Here is a 19017-nt window from a genome sequence, read left to right on the forward strand (position 1 = left end):
AGTTATGTGGTCACACTAGCCGTGCCGTGTATTTAACACACAATACAAGTTTAGAACCTTCCCATTACTATAGAAAGTTGTATTAGACAGCACTGCTCTAGAGGGAGCTGGGGAACAGGGGACCCACAGGCTTTGGTCTTCTTTCTTACCTTGTCCAATTGACCTGACTTGTTATATTTTTCTTCTGCAAAAACCAGCTCCATTTCACTCATGTCATTGTTGAGGATGAAACAAACTTTTGATTTGTAGAATTCTGGGTCATCTGTTTCAAAGTACTGAGGAGACAGAAAGACACAGCCGAAAATAAACTCACTTTTGCCCAGAAATAAAATTTATAATTGTTTGAAATCACTTATTCCTTGAACCTTAAAAATAATCAGCCCAGGCAAAGAGATCTCAGAGTTTATGGACAGTCAGTCTTAGTAGAAAATGCATACCTAAGATGGTAATTACCTTGTAATGCATGCGTAGTCCTATGATTTGGGCCAGGAAAGAACGGGTAAAACGGGCTCGAACCAACTGCTTGTAGGCACCTCCTAGAGAGGATTCATACAGACACTTGCCTACCAGCCGCCCTGCAAACTCATACATCTTCAGGCGCAGGTGAGGTGGGCGATTAGGATTAGGATGAACCTGTCAAAGAAAGAAAGTGAAAGGTCCTGGGCTATTTTTCCCCAAGCCTAGTTCTGGAGAGACCCTCCCTCCCCAACTCCATGTGTTACAGTTTGGATTTGGAACGTTCCCCAAAGGCCTATATATTAAAGGACTGGTTTTCAGCCTTTGTGCTACTGGGAGGTAGTAGAACCTTTAACAGGGGGGACAAATGAAAGGTTTTAAGTCAGTAGGGGATGCACTTGAAGGGTATTGTGGCAAACTGGTCTGTTGCTTATCTTGGTCATGACGTAATTGCTTTTGCCATGCACTGCCACCATGATGTGCTGCCTTAACATAGGTCCAAAAACAATGGGGCCAACAAAACATGAACTAAAACCTACATAACTGTGAGCCAAAATACATACTTTCTATTTACAAGGTGATTTTTTCAGGTATTTGTTATAGTAACAGGAAGCTGACTAACACACCATGCCAGGGGAGCAAGAATTCCAGTGTAAGGATCAAAGAGCTCAACTAATGACACTGGGCTTTTGGTAGCCACTACTGAGTAATTTAAAGTGACTGAAGGATAAAAAATAAGGATGAGGGCTGGGATTGTGGCTCAGTGGTAGAGCACTTGCCTAGCACATGTAAGGCACTGGGTTTGATTCTCACTCAGCACTATATATAAATGAATAAATAAAATAATGGTCCATTGACAACTATAAAAAATATTCAAAAAATAATAAGAATTTTTACTAAAGAATCTTGTATTAAGTTTGTGGTCCCTGGCTGAGTATGGAAATTAATCAGTGGGTGATATGTCGTCTTTTCACTGAACTAGAACTTCTTCCAGCCAAAAATCTACATTTTACTCCTAACACCTCAACCTAGTCAAAAATATAGCCTAGAAATCAATTGCTTCAGGTAGTCTTTTTAAAATATTTTTTAGTTGTCAATGGGTCTTTATTCTATTTATTTATATGTGGTGCTGAATTGAACTCAGTGCCTTACACATGCTAGGCAAGTGCTCTACCACTGAGCCACAACCCCAGTCCCCACTTCAGGTATGTTTTGAGAAAGTGGCTTAAGTAATATTCAACTGTCTTCATTTTCTCTCATCTTATAAATGAAATAATGAAGGCAATTAGGAGGGAGGCAACCTGATTAGCTCATATTGTAAGTAGCAAAATTAAGAACAGGACACGGGTTAAAAGATTTTCAAAATTTCAAACCCTTGCGTATACATTACATGTTCCATTTTCCACCCACCCAGGGGAAAGTCAGACTCACTAATGCTTGGTTGTTGTCACTGAAACGGGTGAAGAGTTGATTGGTGGTATCAAACAATGCTTTGCAGATCAGTTCAAACCATTCCCGCCGAGGACCTCCCCAGTCCAGAGCTGAAAAGTATAATGAAAATTAATGAAAAGAGAAGCCTATCTCCCTCCTCTTATCATCTTTGTTCCTTTATTGGTGATTTTATGCTCTCCACATTCCCTCCATTCCATTACTTTACTGTATCTCCACTGCAAGTCACCTAAATGATAGATTTTTTTTTTTTTTTGAAATCCCATCGCTTTCTGTAGGAAAAAAGTATTCTGGTCACTAAGCTACTGGAAACACAGAAGATCAGAGATCCTAGGAGATGGACATTTTTCCTGTTTCTGCAATGGTTACTTTGCCCTTTTGGTTCAAACTCTTAGAGCTCTTCCTCCAATCCCTATGTTTCTGCTGTACAAGCTCCACCATGCCATCTGGCCAGTAAACATGATCATTTTTTTTTTTCCCTTGACTCCTGGAAGCTAAGTTGTTTTGTTTGTATGTGTAGGAGAAGTAAGAAAAAGGGATTAGGGAGGAGAGTTTCAAAAGATGAAATGAAATCTCAAAACTGACCTTCTTCATCCTGGAAAACCACTTCGAAGTTCTTGCTCCAATCTGAGATGGAGAAATTTCGAGTGGCCTTCAAAGACTGAAAAGCAGTGACAGGAGGGAAACTGTGAGAATACTGGTTGGCAGCCTTGGATGCTAAAGACAAAAACACAAGAGCATTGCCACTGTCCACCACTATTATATAGAGGAGATTAGTAGAAATAAGCTTTGTAACATCATCTTACATTTAAAATGCACAGATCTCTAGAAGAAATTTAAGGTTGTTTTTTTTTTAATATTTATTTTTTAGGTGTAGATGGACACAACACAATGCCTTTTATTTTTATGTGGTGCTGAGGATCGAACCCGGATCCCGCCCGTGCTAGGCGAGCGCTCTACCACTGAGCCACAATCCCAGCCCCAGAAATTTAAGGTTTTAAAAAATACTTTTTTTGTCTTTACACCATCATTTTGTTGGAAAACTGAAATTGTTTTTAAAAACCCTCATTTTATTTTTATTTTTTAAAAATGAGGCAAAATATCATTTTCAAAAAGCATCAAGAAGTGAGTATATTTAACCATACTCAGCTCAAAACAGAGTAAATGGATGAATAGAATAATTTGTGCTATAGCATGTTTACTCAACTGGCAATAGATAAAGTTGGTCGAAGGAAGACAGAGGAACTTTGTTTTGTAAAAATGGAGGGGGATCATCTGGTATTTGTTCCATGTCGTATCTATGATTAGAAGTGTACATGATAGGAATTCCAGGGATCTTCCAGATTCTTCATGTAAGGTCATGTTCAAATGTGGTCATGATGTAACACTTGTACCGAGTTACTCTTTGTACTAAGTAGTCATCCCCATAGATTGCTTTGTGTGTGCATGGTAATTGTTCAAACCATGCATCCTTAGCCATCCTCAAAGCCACTTGGTAACTTCTGCCCCAATTTCTCAATTTCAGCCACTACACAGTTACATGAGAGATACACTTGGTAGACAATTCATCGTTGACTGCACTAAGTCCAGTTTGGTGTTAATGGAAAAGTTAATAAAGTTGGTAACAACCAGGATGTGATAAGGTGGGCCCAGCTGCATACTGTATTGGAAGAATAAGCAGGAAAGGTGTTGACTTCTCTTTCCTTCAATGCACTGAGAACTTCCTCTTGTTTCTTTTAAGTTTTTAATCTATTCTTTTCTTTAAGCCTCTCATCTCTGAGACTAAGCACTTGCTTCATGAGTGCATACTTTCTTGCTTTCTTTCACCTTCCCATGTTCATGCCATACACCCCAACAATTCTGATTTTATTAATGAAAAAACTCTTGCAACAACCAGAAAAATGGAAAGTTGTGCTCCATTTGTGTACAATGAATCAAAATGTATTCTGCTGTCATATATACATAATTAGAATAAAAACACACATGAATTTTTAAAAAACAAAAAACTCTTACAGGAAGAAAAAAATGACTCAAATCATTAAGCCATGAGCAAGAGAACCAATGAGTTTCAGTAAAGTATAATCTATTCACTAGATATCTTTATCCACAAGGCAAGGTTCAGGCAGTGAGCCATGCCACATGGAGAGTGTGGCTGAGAAAAGGGGTTTCCAGTCACACCTACCAGAGCCAAACACCACAAAAACTTTCTGGACAGGAATTAAGCCTTCTCATTCCCAGGGAATGTTAGATCCATGCCAGTGTCTGCATGGTGGAGACAGACACACGTCAGGTGTTCCTTTTCCATCAGACCGGAGTGACAACAAAAATCACATCCTTGTAATCCAACAAGAACCTATTTTAAGGATTCAATAACAGGAACATCCTCTGTAACCACTTCACCTCCCTACATAGGAGAGTGTTCAGGAACTAGTTTACCTAACAGGTGTGAAAGCTAATGTGTCACCTAGTCTCCCCTTGGTAAAATACCTCCAACAACTGCCCCAAAGTTAGCATAATCAAAGAGAAGAGCAAACAGTTTCTAATAGATATATTTAAGAAAGAGAAATTTAGGCTTCATTAAAAAAAAAAAAAAAAAAACTTCAAGGTATAACCATATTATTAAAGAGGATTTTAGTTGGAAAACTCTGGCATCTGTTGATGGAGATGAAATTTTACTCACCGATTCCAACAAGGTATGTCTGCTGACCTTCAGAGTGACTTTGGAATGTGGTCTTTTCATGTGTACCTGCCGAAGCTCTCGCTGGAAAAAGTTTACCTTGTCCTGAAAGGTTTCAGAGCCTCCTGAAGAACAGCAAGATCCATGATCAGAGCCTCATGAACAGGTATATGAACTTTATATCCTTGGGACTCAAAGGCAGCTGGCACTGCTACCTTCCCAGTTGAATCTCTATACCAATCTTACCAATGTTCTTATGCAGGGAGCGAATGAAAGTGGCTGCTAGAATGTTCCTTTCCTTACAGCTGAGCTCCACAGGAGGCTGAATGCCATCATCCACAACCAGTGTGAGAAGCTTATGAACAGGGTCAGGGCCAAGGTAGGAAAACTAACAAAAAAAAAAAAAAAAAGAGTTAATCTATAAAGCCTTCAATCCCAGCAAAATCTTTCCACATTTCTACCCTTCTATACCAGCAAAAAAGCAGGTAAACTTGCTTTCTCTGAGTGAGCACCAACCAGGAGTACATCTCCTTTTTTTCACCTCAATGTTCTACAATTCAAATCTTATTTAAAATTATTTGAGTTGCAGAAATTGCCTTAAGTAAGGATTACAATCAGCACTATAGACCTTCCAACATAAAATATAAGAAGGGCGAAAGTAGTAAGGATATATAAAATAATAAAAACTGCTACTCCAAACTCCTAGAGGAAAGTGATTTTTATAAAACAACATATACAACAAACCTTTGGATAAAAGTTTATATTCTAAAAGCCCAGAAAAGTTAAAAAAAAAAAAAGACTTTTAAGAAAATATATGAGAGAATGTTTCTTTTAAAAGAATGAGCTTTTTAGCATACTGGGAGTTACCAAGGCCTTCTGTATGAATTTAGTCCTAGAGACAAAGGTAACTGGTAAACTATTCCGAATTGCTGCTAATTTCTGTTTCTGTAGGCACGTGTCCTTCTAGAATTTATATATTCTTTGTGCCATTTAAGTGAGGAGATAACCCTTTCTTTATTTGGAAATGAATCCCTTGTGTACAGGGAGAACTTCCAAAAACACTGAAAGCCCTAGTGGTGGGGGTGAGGGGAGTGGGGAAGATTGGGAGGTGGCCTGAAACATCCTAAGAGCTGAAGCCTGCTCAGCAAGAACTAGATGTAAGGTCCAACTTACTTTTGTTCCTGGACATACTCGAAAGGTGTAAAGGCGCCAGGGAATAATTTTCAGATAGAACTCCTTCACTGAGAATTGCTGGAGAATCAACACACAGAAAACAAAGTGAGTGATGGCCCTATTTGGGTATTTTAATTCAAATATCAAAGTTTCTGTATTTCTCATGATAACCTGCCTCTTCAATGGACAAAGAGGGTTAACTTAGTACTAAAATAAATAATCGATTCTACCTCTAAAAAAGCAAATTAAACTCAGAGACTCAGGAGGTTCAGGCAGAAGGATCACAAATTCCAAGCCAGCCTCAGCAATGGCAAGGCGCTAAGCAACTCAGTGAGACCCTGTCTCTAAATAAAATACAAAATAGGGCTGGGGATGTGGCTCAATGGTTGAGTACCCCAAGTTCCATCCCTAGTACCCCCCGCCAAAAGGGCAAATTAAAAATATTACAATGACATAAAATTTCACAGAGACAATTTATAACCTTAAAACTCAAGTCTTACAATTCTGAAATAGCTGGGATCAGAGTGATGAACATTTTATCCAGAAACAATCCGAATCTCCTACTCAGACCAGTGCTGGTCAGAATGACTTTGTTCAAGTCCAGACAGGCATACCAGTCTTCCAGACCCATTACTTTCCTCCTCCTTGGGTGGCCAAGGATTTGCCAGGGATGGAAAGGCAAGAGGATAGTAATGCATGTGTGTTTTGGGGGTAGCTCACACAAAAAGTTCACCAAAATATTCCATGCAAGGATAAAGAACAATCTTCCTATGCAATTTGCAATTTGCAATTTACAAAAAAGGAAAAGACAATGCAACAGTTCTTTAATCTAAAAAAACAAAAACCTTATTATATGAACATGAGGCAGATCAGATTTTTTTTCTTGATTTAAAGATATTTTCCAAAGAGAAGACAATATAATGAACCCATAACCAGCTTTAACAATGATCAATTCAAAGCCAGTCTTATTTCATTCATTCACCTCATCCATTTCCCTCATTACTATCCCTTCTAGTCCAAATAAAGGCTAGATTTTTAAATGAAGAACAGAATTTGAACTCAGTTTTGGTTATGAGATTAAACGGATAAAATAGGGTATTTCAACAGAGTCTCATTTTTATGAGAACTTACTAAGAAAATACAAATATTCAAATGAAACGCTTATAAAAAGCATCTCTGAGCTCAGGGGCTTGGGAAGTTCACCTTCTTGTCTCTGCCAAAATTTCTTTATTCCAATCTTGGAGCCTGATGTGACATCCATTTATTGAGGTTTCACAAATCACAGAATAAAAGACCAAATTGTTTCAACATAGTACAAGGAGCCAATAGTGATTTTTATACTGGTGAGAACTTCTTAATGGTTAAAAGTAGCTTTCTTTACAACTCAGAGCCATGTCTTGAAAATTCTCCACTGAAGCAATCAAAAGGCAGCACAGACAGATGCTCACAGTGCCAAGGCACAAAGCCCCTCTAGACAGAGATCTAGGCTAGTTCCAAACAAATATCAATCTACTGCTCCACTTTCAGTAACCTCTCTTAGCAGCATCCCCAAACCCTTCAAGTCAAGTCAATGATCCTGCCCCACCAGTACTCAGACTGGTATTTTGTTGCTACTGTTACTAAATCTCAATTACAGTAGAAGGACTATAATGCAAAAATGGGGTGTTCCAACCTTTGGTGACACATAGCAGTACACCTTCTTCGGTTTCTTCACCTTCTCAGGAGTGTGGCACTCTGAGGGTGAGTCTTCATCTTCTTCTTCAATAGCAGTGGAGGGTCGGCGCTGGGAAGAGCTCATGTGCATGGGGGGGAGGTGCCATGGTGTGCTGGTACAGTTGGTAGCATTATAAAGATAAGCCTCAAAGTAAATGCTCACTCCTGACGTGGACACATTGCGTTCAACAATATTCTTCTCATTCTCTGAAGCATAACAAGGATAAGATTTAAAGTAAAAGGGGAGGAAAAAATTGCCTATTTCTAAGTGTTTAGTCTATAGCACACTAAGCCAAGTGTGGTTCAAATATCAAATGTTTGTTTGGTGGGACAGGATTACAGACACACAAAGAAGTGGCAGTGGGGAGGAGGGTAGAGACACCAAATCACAGCTTCCAACTCACCACTTAAGACAATAATATCAAATTCGCCATTATTGATTGGCTGATTTTGATAAGAAATGCAGGCATGGAAGCAACCACGAGAATGCAGGGTGAGTCGAAAGAAAACCTGGCAAGTCTGCCTGTTCAATGTCACTGACTTCTCAAAAGAGACTCCAGTAGTCTCCTCTTCTTCAGGGCCAAGCTATGGGAAAAAAAACAAAACATTACTTAAAATGTACTATTTTTCCTATTTGCAAGGCAATTTACTCTTTTTAAATTTTTTTAAATTTTTTATTTGTAGATGGACACAATACCTTTATTTTATTATTTTTATGTGGTGCTGAGGATTGAATGCGTGAGGCACTGGGTTCGATCCTCAGCACCATGTAAATGTAAAAATAAAGATATTGTGTCCACCTAAAACTAAAAAATAAATATTAAATAAAAAAAAGAAAGAAAGAAAAGGTGAGAATGACAGAAGGAGCCTACTCTTGTCAAAACAGACAGTGGGGAGAAAAAGGCCACTTACCTCATGAATGGACAAACTATAATTGTGCTCATCTCTCAGGGATGTAGAATTGTTGGTAGGGTTGTCATACTCATCTCGGGGCACTATTTGAAGGGTGTGTGGCTGCCCACAGGTCAACACAAGTGTAGAAAAATGGCACACAATTTTGGTCTTGGAAGGAACCACCATTCCTGGAAGAGATAATAGAGGATTGAACTCAGTGCCTCACATGTGCTAGGCAAGTGTTTCTATCTCTAACATTTAGAGATAGAAAAGATATTCTTTAAAGCACAAAGAACTACTTAGTGAGTCCCCTCCCAATTCTTAGGGACAATTAAAACACAATGAAGAGGAGGGAAGAGGAAAGAAAATACACTAATTCAAATGAACTTTATAGACTCATTTTCATAAATTCTAACAACTGCCAGAACTAAACAAAATTAAAATGTGGAGAAACAGAACTAAGAGTTAAAAATACAGTACTAAAGTTCCACAGGGAACAGAGGAGATAGGCCTTAAAAATGCGTGAACACATTTTACCAACATGTATCATAAAATTGTCTGGATTTGGGCTGTAGTGAGAACATACAATGACCAGGATAAAAGATCAAGCTTTCACTAAATGTGTGGAACACTTTAGTGGGAGTTTAGTACTCTCTTAATTTAACATGTACAGAGGTTTTAAAGAATAATAAATGGAAAATGAAAAGTACTAGGAATATCTGATGAGTTTGTTTCAAAGGCCAAAGCAAAAAATAGATGAAAATTTTGACTATCAAGAGACAAAAAGTTCCACACAAGATAAAGAAACCTTTAAAGATAAAGAAGAAAAAATAGGAGAGAGAGAGAGAATGAAAAAAAAATTATTTTATTGATACCAACAGCAAGGAAAAAGATGAAAATGATGAAGGAAGTGCAAAAGAAAACTCTTGTCAAATTAAACTAAATTGGCAAGGTCTCCCCTCTATGCCCTGTGTTTTTTGCAGCATCAGAACATCAGCATCTGCCCTTGTGATGTTGAGAATATTTGTGGGACACCTCTGATAGTGCAGACCCATTGAACAAAGCCTGAAAGGCTGAAATCAGCTCAGTGGTGATTTGGTCCATAAGAGTAAGGCTTTGCCTGTTCTGATTTTTTAAATTGCTACTTATGGTCTGTTTGCAACTAAGATCTTATATTTTTAAGAAGTGTTTTGGGGGAAAAAAGGTTTGAGAATCACAGCTGTTACAGAATAATTAGCTATAAAACTATACATTATGATATTTGGTGGAGAAAACTGTTTAGTATTTAGAGCAAAGAAAAGTATTGGCCTTTGATGATTTAATTACATTTTTTTCTAGAAAGCATGAATCAATAAAGATTTTTAATTAATTATAAAAAAGTATTATAAAAAGTATTAAATGAAAAATGAATATCAAAAAATGTGTGAGCAATGGCAAAAAAAAAAATGAAAGGGGCACAATTCTGATAAAACATGGTATAAGACTTACACGTGGAAAACTACAAAATGCTTAAGAGAAAAACAACAAAGATCTTAAATGAAAAATATCATGTTTATTAACTGGAAGATTCAACATTGTAAAGGTGTCAATTTTCCCCAAATTGACATACAGGTTTAACATAATTCTTATTAAAATTCCACCAGAATTATTTATAGATTTAGACAACATTATCCCAAAATTCATAGGAAAGGCAAAGGAAATAAAATAGCCAAAACAATTTTGTAAAAATAAAGTGAAAAGAGCCAGTTTTCCAATTTTAGGACTTGAAATGACTACAGTAATCAAAACTCAAAAATGATGGTCTGCATACAGTCTGTAGATTGGTATGCAGAATATATAAAGAACTCTCAAAATTCAACATTGAAAAAAATCTACTTAGAAAATCAGCAAAAGACAAAAAGAAATATTTCACCAAAGAGAATACACAGATGGCAAATAAGCATATGAAAAGATGTTCAACCTTATTAAACCATTTGGGAAATATTAATTAAAACCATAATGAGATAGCATATACTTATCAGAATGACTAAAATAAAAAATAGTGACAATATTACATGTTGGCAAGGACACAAAGATGCTGGATTATGCAAATGTTGCTGGTGGCATATAAAATGTGATAGGTCACTCTGGAAAGAGTTGGAAATTTTATTTTTAAAAAACTAAGCATGTGGGGCTGGGATTGTGGCTCGCAGTAGAGTACTCGCCTGGCATGTGCGAGGGCCTAGGTTTGATTCTCAGCACCACATAAAAATAAATAAATAAAATAGAGATATTGTGTCCAAATACAACTTAAAAAAAAAATCCACTAAGCATGTCCATTCATTTTCATACAACTCAACGATTACACTCCAGGGCATTATACCAAAGAAATAGAATCTTATGTTCACACAAAAACCTATACATGAATGTTTTATTCACAACAGTCAAAAGCTGAAAACAATTCAGATGTCCTTCAATGGATAAATAATTAAATATTCATATCATTGAATATTACTCATAAAAATGAACTAACTACTGATATACTCAACAACCTGGTTGCATCTCCAGAGTACTATGCTGAGTGAAAATAAAGCCAATCCTAAAAGGTTGCATACCTTTTGATTCTATTTATATAACATTCTTCAAATGACAAAAGTATAGAAATGAAAATCAGATTAGTGAGTTTCCAAGGGTTAAGACCTGTGGAGGCTGGGGTTGTAGCTCAATGGTAGAGCGCTTGCCTAGCATGTGTGAGGCCCTGGGTTCAATCCTCAGCACTACATAAAAATAAATGAATAAAATAAAGGCATTGTGTCCATCTACAACTAAAAATAAAAAATTATAATAATAAAAAAGAAACAGGCCTGTGAAGGAGGGAAAATGGTGTAGCTACAAAAGGGCAACATGAGGGATCCTTGAGGGTGATAAAAACATTCTGTACCTTGACTGTATCAATATTAAAAACCTGGTTGTGATATTGTACTATATCATACCATGTTATTGTTTTGAAAGATGTTACTGGGCTGAGGTCATTAAAATATTAAAAACCTGGTTGTGATATTGTACTATATCATACCATGTTATAGTTTTGAAAGACGTTACTGGGCTGAGGTCGTTGCTCAGTTGTAGAACATTTGCTAGCAGGTGTGAGGCCCTGGGTTCAATCCTCAACACCACATAAAATTAAAATTAAAAACAAAGGTGTTGTGACTTACCTACAACTTAAAAAAAAAAAAAAGATGTTACATTAGGTAAAGGATATACCAGATTTCTATTATTTCTTGTAATTGCATGTGAATATACAATTATCTCAAAAAATGTTAATTAAAACCAAGTTAGTACATATCATAACAATTGAAATTATTCTCCACTGGAGGCAAGAAGGTGAGGTGCTAATTCATGTGGAAAGGAGTCTCCAGAGTGAGGCATTCAAGGGAAGCAAATAGAGGGATGGCTTGGGAGCTACTTTGTTCTGAGCAGCCTTCTATTGCAGAAGAAAGCAAGATGAGAACCAGTCAAGAAAAGATACACCAATCTTCTTAAGGTTTGACTCCCAAAGTTAGCCATGGTCCTAACATTTCTGTGGATACCAAACTAGCCATTATCTAATGAAGCTTCTTGAAAGAAGACAGGCGTACAAGACCACCACCCCCCCCCCCGGCCCCAAATACACTAAACATGTATGTTGCAAACCAAGAGTCAAGAGATTATACTGATGGACCTCAATGTCAGTCAGCATCTGTTATCTGGCATAAAGGACACAAGAGGAAAAAAGGGTAGAGATAAAGCCTCCATTCCTTAGATACCAGAAGCATGGACAGAAACTCTTTAGGGAGAAGTAAAGCATACTGGCAGCAAGGGTGGGATTCGTATCAAGACGCTTTAACTTGAAAAGGTTTCAAAAATCAGAAGAATTTATTTTCTACATATTCTGGTGCCCTTAGCCCTTAAGAACTTGCTAGGCTCAAGACTCAGCAATTCTACTCCTTGAGAAATTTTTTTAAAAAATTATATCTACACAAAATTTCACAAGAGCTTTAGTCAAGAAGTGGAAAAAAACTCAAATGCCCACCAGCTTACCAATAGATAAATAAAATGTGGTATATCTATATACTGGATTACTTGGCAACAAAATTAATGAAGAATTAATTCACACTATGACATGGGTAGGTCTTAGAAGTATTATATTGTTAAATAATCTAGTCACAAATACCCATGTATCTTATGATTACATTTACAAGAAATGTCCAGAGTAGATAACACTACAGAAGCAATAGATAAATGGTTTAGAAATCTAGGATTGGGGATTTGGTGACATAATGACTGATAATGAGTCTTTTGGGGATAATGAAAATGCTTTAAAATTGACTATGGTGATAGTTGCATAACTGTGTACATTAAATTGTACATGTATTATTATTATTAATAGTTTTTTTTTTTTTCAATACTGGGGATTGAACCCAGGGAGTGCTTTATTATTGACCTATATCCCCAGCCCTTTTATGTTTTTCATTTTGAGGCAGGGGCTCACTAAGTTGCCCGGGCTGGCCTCCCACCTGTGATCCTCACGCCTCAGCATCCCAACTTTGCTGGGATTACAGGCATGTACCATCATGCCTGTTTAAACTCTCCACTTTAAATGGATGCATTTTATGGCATGTGAATTAAATCTGGTGGTAAAGGGTTAAAGCTCAGTGGCAAACTATATGCTTGATAACCATAAGGCCCTACGTTCAATCCCTCAAATCTCACTAAAAAACCAACACACCAAAGAAGGAATGGAAGGAGAAAAAAACAACAAAGAACATACCAGGCTGAAAAATTTTGTAGTAGGGACTATAGGCCACATTTAATCCACCAAGCTTCACTGTAATTTCATAACGCCCAGCCCTGCGTACAGTGAAGGCCACCTTTACCACATTTGAATTGGGCTCCTGAAGGACTTCCTGGGTCACTGGAATTTCCACTGCTAGCTCAACATGAGAGATGTGAACTCTTAGTCCCACAGGCCGATGTGCAGGGAAAGGCTGCCCGTTCTTATAAAATAACTGTAGAGGAGAGGAGAGGGGCACCTGTTAGTGAGCAGAGGAGAAAAACATTTTTGGTGTAATAAGAGAGTGGGGAAAGAGAAAGTAGCCGGCCAAGGTCATACTGATAAACCCCCGTGCCTACCTGCTTCTTACAGTTCTGCTCACAGAAACAGAGACAAATTCCCTCGGCACACCAAAGAAAATCAATAAGTCATGAACATATTCTTCACCTGTTCAGAGGACAGGGGTAGAATACACCGCTGAATCAAGAACATACCAATTTTGACTTGACATTTATGAACCACAAATGCTGCCTTCTTGTTCTTTCCAGACCTATCTATAATATTACCAATACTAATCAAAAATGGAAGGCAGTAGACTAGCAGCACTTGCACTGAATAAAGGAAAGAATCAGGCAAGGGTAGGAGAGGTTCCAGCTCTCTTGCCTGTTTTTATGCTACACAACAGAGAAGTCACTGTGGGCACTGGCAAACTTCTCTGTAAAGTGCCAGAGGGTAAATATTCTTGGCTTTGTGGGTCATGCACACAGCTACTGAACTTTCCTAAGGACTCAAGAAAGAAGACACACTGACCAGTAACAATGCATTTACAGAAACAGAAGGCCCTTAGGCTGTGGTTTGCTAACTCCTAATCTTCAATACCTAAGTTTCTCAATACAATTTTTTGAAAAGGTAACATTAAGTTTTAAACTTTTTCAAAGCTAAGCACCTAGCAAACCAAAAGCGTACAGAAATTCACCACTCTTTGTATATTAAGAGTTCTCAAGTTCCTAGGAGGAGATGAGAAACAAGGGAAAATGTTAACATTCCAGCCAGCATCATCATTGGACTGAATTGGTCTCTGGAAAGCAAGTGACTCAGAAAACCCAATGGGGATGGAGACAGAAACATTCCCTTACATGCACTCGGAAGGCCATGCTGTGGCCCACCTCATAGGGGTCCTTCCAATCCCAGGAGACTTTGCAGGACCGGGGATCCAGATAATTTCCCCGCACGTAGTCATAAATAGTCCGGTCCCCTCGGCGCTCACGGTCTTCATTTTGAAGAAAGCTGACTACTCGTGCGGCAAGCTCAAAGAGGAACTTAATTGTGAAGAAGAATGCAACCACAGACACTGTGATTCCACCTATATAAAGGAGAGAACACACAAACCAGCTGCTGGTTATACATTACAGCTTCTCATCATAGAACAGGCTAGCCATCTCACAAAACTTAAAAGAGAGTCAGGATGAGACTGTAAGATGAAGAAGAAACACTATATAGGGTTGCCACCTCCTCTGTGGGTGAAGTGAGGAACTTCTCAGCTAGACCAGGGGTCAGCAACTACAGCCCTCAGACCACAAATTCCACCTACTATCAATTTCTATAAATGAAGTTCAACTGGGAACCAGTCACACCCATTTGGGTACAAACTGTCTACAGCTGCTTCTGTATCACACTGGCAGAACTTAGCAGTTGTAAGGAGAATATAGAGCCTTCAAAACTGGAATATTTTCTCTCTGGCTTTTCATAGAAAAAAAGTTCACCAACACTGTTCCATAGCATAAACTACACATCATTCTCCTCCAGCCCCACTTTCCTGGATGTGCTGGGCCCTTACAAAAGTAGTAAAAAGAATATGCACTCAGGTCTCTCCATTTTGAAGCCGTTCCCTCCCTTGTCCACTAGGCACAGGCCTTCTCCAAGCCCCACTAGAGTTAAGAGTTCCCTCTTCTTGGCTCCCTCAAACTCCCATATTTGTTATAACTTATGTCCTCCTTGATGATCTTCCTTTTCATGTTATGAACTCCTTAAAAGCAGATTTTTGCCTGATTTGACATTGAATCCACAGTAAACAGTGTCTGGCACAGACTGTAATTGCTCAATAAGTATTTCCCAAGTAAATGAATTCCTCTGTCAAACCTGTGAAGGTACATTTTGGCATGAGTGGAAATATTTCTAGCTCTGTTTTCAAGAGAGAAGGGAATAGTCATGGAAACAAAAAGCAACTTGGTAACAATTAAAAAAAAAAGATAATTAAGAAAGCTCTTTCTATAACATACCAATAACGTAAAACATCAGGTCCCTTCAGTGCCAACAGACAGCCAAGGATCACAGCTGCAGCTGCGAAAGAAAACTTGTTAGTTTTGTTTTTGGTACTGGGGATTGAACTCAGGGTCACTCAACCACTGAGCCACATCCTGAGCCCTATATTATATTTTACTTAGAGACAAGGTCTCATTGAGTTGCTTAGTGCCCATTGCTGAGGCTGGCTTTGACCTCACGATCCTCCTGTCTCAGCTTCCCAAGCCACTGGGATTACAGGCAGGTGTCACTGTGCCCAGCAAACTTATTATTTTTTTCTCCAACTTTCCCTTATAGCCATCTTAGAGGGAAACAAAGTACAGAACACGGCTCTGTAGTCTAGAGAGTCAATACCCTTTTGCCCTCTCTAGTTTGACAGGCACTCTACAACATATTTCACACATTTAAAGAGATTGCATCACTCCTCCCAAAGTCTTCCAATCTATTGACCACCCTAAGAATACCACAAACAGTCACTTACTTTATTGTTAATTACAAAATGTAGTAACAAGGCTTTCATCTTCTTAGATCCTGGGCTCCCAAGACAGTTTCCCTCCCCCAAGCAAAATAGTTCTAATTAACACAAACAAAAAGGACAATGAAAGCATTTCCCCCTTTACAGTATTTGCCTTCTGGAAGTAATTCAGCTAAGTAGAAACAGTTATATAAAATATAGATTTTTAAAAAGTTAAGTATTATTACCATGTTGGCATTATGTAATTAAAACGAATTGTGGATCACCCCAATAATAAGCAGTGAGTATGTAAAAGAAGTCATTTGTGCCATTACCAAATCAGACAAAGTACTAGCCCTCTGGAAAATGAGTTCAGCAGAGGGGAACAAAAGGAAGAAACTGTACTTCTCATCCTAAGTGATGCCTGCCAAGGTCAGGGTTTGAGAGGAAACTTTTACTGTTATTAAACTTGTTGCCAGAACAAAACTTCAATCTTTGTTATTCATTGGATCATTTGAATCACCAAGGGCACCACCAAGAAAAAATGCAATGTGTGCTCAACTTCCCTATTACTTCACTGAGTATAACCTTGTGTGAGCTGCAGATACTCTCCAGCCCATACTCAATTCTCTTTGTTTCTAAGGCAATATATATTGAGGTTATCAATATCCAGCACCTTTGTCAGCACTAGAATATTACTTGGGACAAAACGGCTAAAACTTTCTAGGCTCCAGAGCTAAGAAGAACCTAAACCAAAAAAAAAAAAAAAAAAAAAAAACCCACAGGATGCACTTTTATGTCTCATTGTGCTCAAAAAATTTGAACGAGACAGAATATGGTTCTTTGGTTCCTATGATAGTAGTATTCTCAACGAAACCCACAGATAGTAGGTAATTTGAGGAATAACCATGTCAAGTTCCATAGAAATTCCTATTTAGACTGGTACCTGAAGTCCTACTAGAAAAAAAATACAGGAAAAATTAGAAATGTCGACATAAAAGGATAAAGATGCTCCCTATTATTAAGATAATATATAGACCTGAAATTTAGGATCACAACTTCTGAGCCTCTTTCCCAACAAATATCACATCTTCTGGGACCTTATGCTGAAAAGCTGTCATCTCTCAAAAAGCATCTTTCTGCACCTCATAGGATGTGCTAGATAACCCAGCAGGACCAAACCTAGCAGTTTAACTGCCTTAAGTGCTTTCTCAGCTGGATGCTATCCAATGTAATATTGGATGTGAAAACTTCCAGTCCTCAGAAAAGCTACAGCATTCAACAGAAAATGAAGTACATGTGGCTGATGGCACAGGCTTGTGGTATCAAGCCTCTTGCTCCTTTGGGGGAAATTAGTGCTGAATTTATGGCTTGAGTCACAATGGCTAGAAAAATTCAGATCTATGATCCCTGACTTCTACAACAACCTTTCCTATGAGAGGCAGCTCATAAGCAGTAAGTCAAAAGCCTGAGGACTAGTTAAAGGGCTACAACTAACTGTAGACCTGTCTAGGCTTCAGAATTTTCACTACTGTAAGAGTGAAAGATTTAATCATTTCCGAGGTACCATCTTCTTTAATATGACTTCAACATAAGTCCCAAAGCAATCACAGCTCTCAAATCAAATAGTATAATATAGAAGATGAAAGCAAAGACTCTACAGTTAAGACTATCTGGGTTCAAGCCCATACACTACCATTCACAAAGTGAACCAGAACAAATCATCTAATCTCTCTACAGAATGCTAGTTTCCTATCTGTCAAGTAGGGTTAATACATACATATGGGTGCCATGAGATAACACATTAACAGCTCAGAATTAAGTCTGGCACACAGTATTCTTTCAAGACTTTAGTGATCATTACAATTATTCTCTACAGAAGTACCACTATCACTACTCCTTTGCTTCAGAGTTGAAGAAATCAAGGGAAATTCTCTACTGGCCCACACTTTCTTCAATGACAAATGCATCAGTTACAAAAGACATGGCTTCTCTTACTGTACCTAAAATCTCCACCAGTACAGGAGAGCTTCATTCTATTCTAATTTGATGTCTAAAAATGTTCTAAGAAATTAAAATCTCATCCTAAAATACTTCATCCAACAAATACTGAGTAACCTACTTAATGTACCAGATACTGGGGGAATGGCATATAACACAATAGCCAAAGTCTCAGGCCCCATGAAGTTGGCAGTAATAAATTTTACCATGTTGAATCCTTGGCCATTTCTCCCCATTCCCTTATTTCTCAACCAAATCATCATTACTGATTTTCTAAAATCCCTAGATCTTTTCCAGTAAGTCGATTCTACATTTCTACCCTAAATTCCCTTTATCATTTAAAACTCAGCATACCAATCACAACTTTTTTCCAAATCACTCTCCTCTCTTCTTAAAATCTCCTTATGGTTAAGGAGTAAGCAGTCAATTCCTCACTCACTGATTTGACTTTTGCAAAATATAGCACTGCTCACAGTTCAAATACCTCCCCAATAATATTTGCCTATCTCCAAGTTTTCCCCAGAGTTACATTCTGCACTTGCCTTCCTTCTACATTTTTCCCCTTTCTGGCTCTTCTTGAATATTGTTTCATAGCCTGTTTTTGTCATTTCAGTGATTTTTATTTCAGTCTTCATCTGTATTCCATAAGTATTTTTTATCCTTTTACTGACTCTGTTGGGAGTTCTCCCTTCCCTGCCTCTTGCTATCCCAACCTTGCACTATTCTCCTTGGCCACATCTCCTCCTAATTATTCATTATTATCCTTCATTTTTCATTCTATGATCTACCTAAATTAGATCTTTTACACTTTCAAATACATGCCCTGAAATGTTCCATCTCCATGCCTTTTAAAATATATTTTTAGTTGTTTATGAATCTTTATTTATTTATTCTTTATTTGTTTAATCTTTATGTTATTTATTTACATGTGGTGCTGAGAATCAAACCCAGTGCCTCACACATGCCAGGCAAGAGCTCTACCACTGAGCCATAGCCACAGCCCTCTCCATGCCTTTTTAAAAGTCTGCCGGGAAACACCTCCCTGCTTTCAATCTCTACCTACAAGATACCTCCTGATGCTAAATCTATGGAAAATCCTATCCTCGT

General features: G+C 37.9%; 1 protein-coding gene and 1 pseudogene across 7 annotated transcripts in view; both read right to left on the bottom strand.

Annotated features, from left to right (window-relative positions):
* The window catches only part of Arel1 (apoptosis resistant E3 ubiquitin protein ligase 1), a 47350-nt gene that overhangs the window by 8625 nt on the left and 19708 nt on the right, over positions 1-19017 (bottom strand). For 4 of the 7 annotated variants that reach the window (XR_013439134.1, XM_005321237.5, XM_013356864.4 and 1 more), the window contains 13 exons: positions 15434-15494; positions 14291-14517; positions 13152-13389; positions 8381-8550; positions 7873-8053; positions 7428-7675; positions 5756-5833; positions 4829-4970; positions 4586-4707; positions 2491-2566; positions 1888-1997; positions 454-633; positions 150-275 (listed from right to left, as the gene is read on the bottom strand). Coding sequence is in view for 6 of the 7 variants with exons in the window: in XM_005321237.5 (XP_005321294.1) it covers positions 150-275; positions 454-633; positions 1888-1997; positions 2491-2566; positions 4586-4707; positions 4829-4970; positions 5756-5833; positions 7428-7675; positions 7873-8053; positions 8381-8550; positions 13152-13389; positions 14291-14517; positions 15434-15449 (1914 nt within the window). In the remaining variant the exon portion in view is untranslated. Of the gene's footprint in view, positions 1-149; positions 276-453; positions 634-1887; positions 1998-2490; positions 2567-4585; positions 4708-4828; positions 4971-5755; positions 5834-7427; positions 7676-7872; positions 8054-8380; positions 8551-13151; positions 13390-13513; positions 13602-14290; positions 14518-15433; positions 15495-19017 lie in introns of those variants that run through there. The other 3 variants (XM_078050551.1, XM_078050553.1, XM_021723778.3) reach the window with 3 other exon arrangements.
* Positions 2573-4577, bottom strand: LOC101956726 (rRNA-processing protein FCF1 homolog pseudogene; annotated as a pseudogene).

This window comes from Ictidomys tridecemlineatus, chromosome 5 (genome assembly GCF_052094955.1).
Source record: "Ictidomys tridecemlineatus isolate mIctTri1 chromosome 5, mIctTri1.hap1, whole genome shotgun sequence".
NCBI classification, from domain to species: Eukaryota; Metazoa; Chordata; class Mammalia; order Rodentia; family Sciuridae; genus Ictidomys; species Ictidomys tridecemlineatus.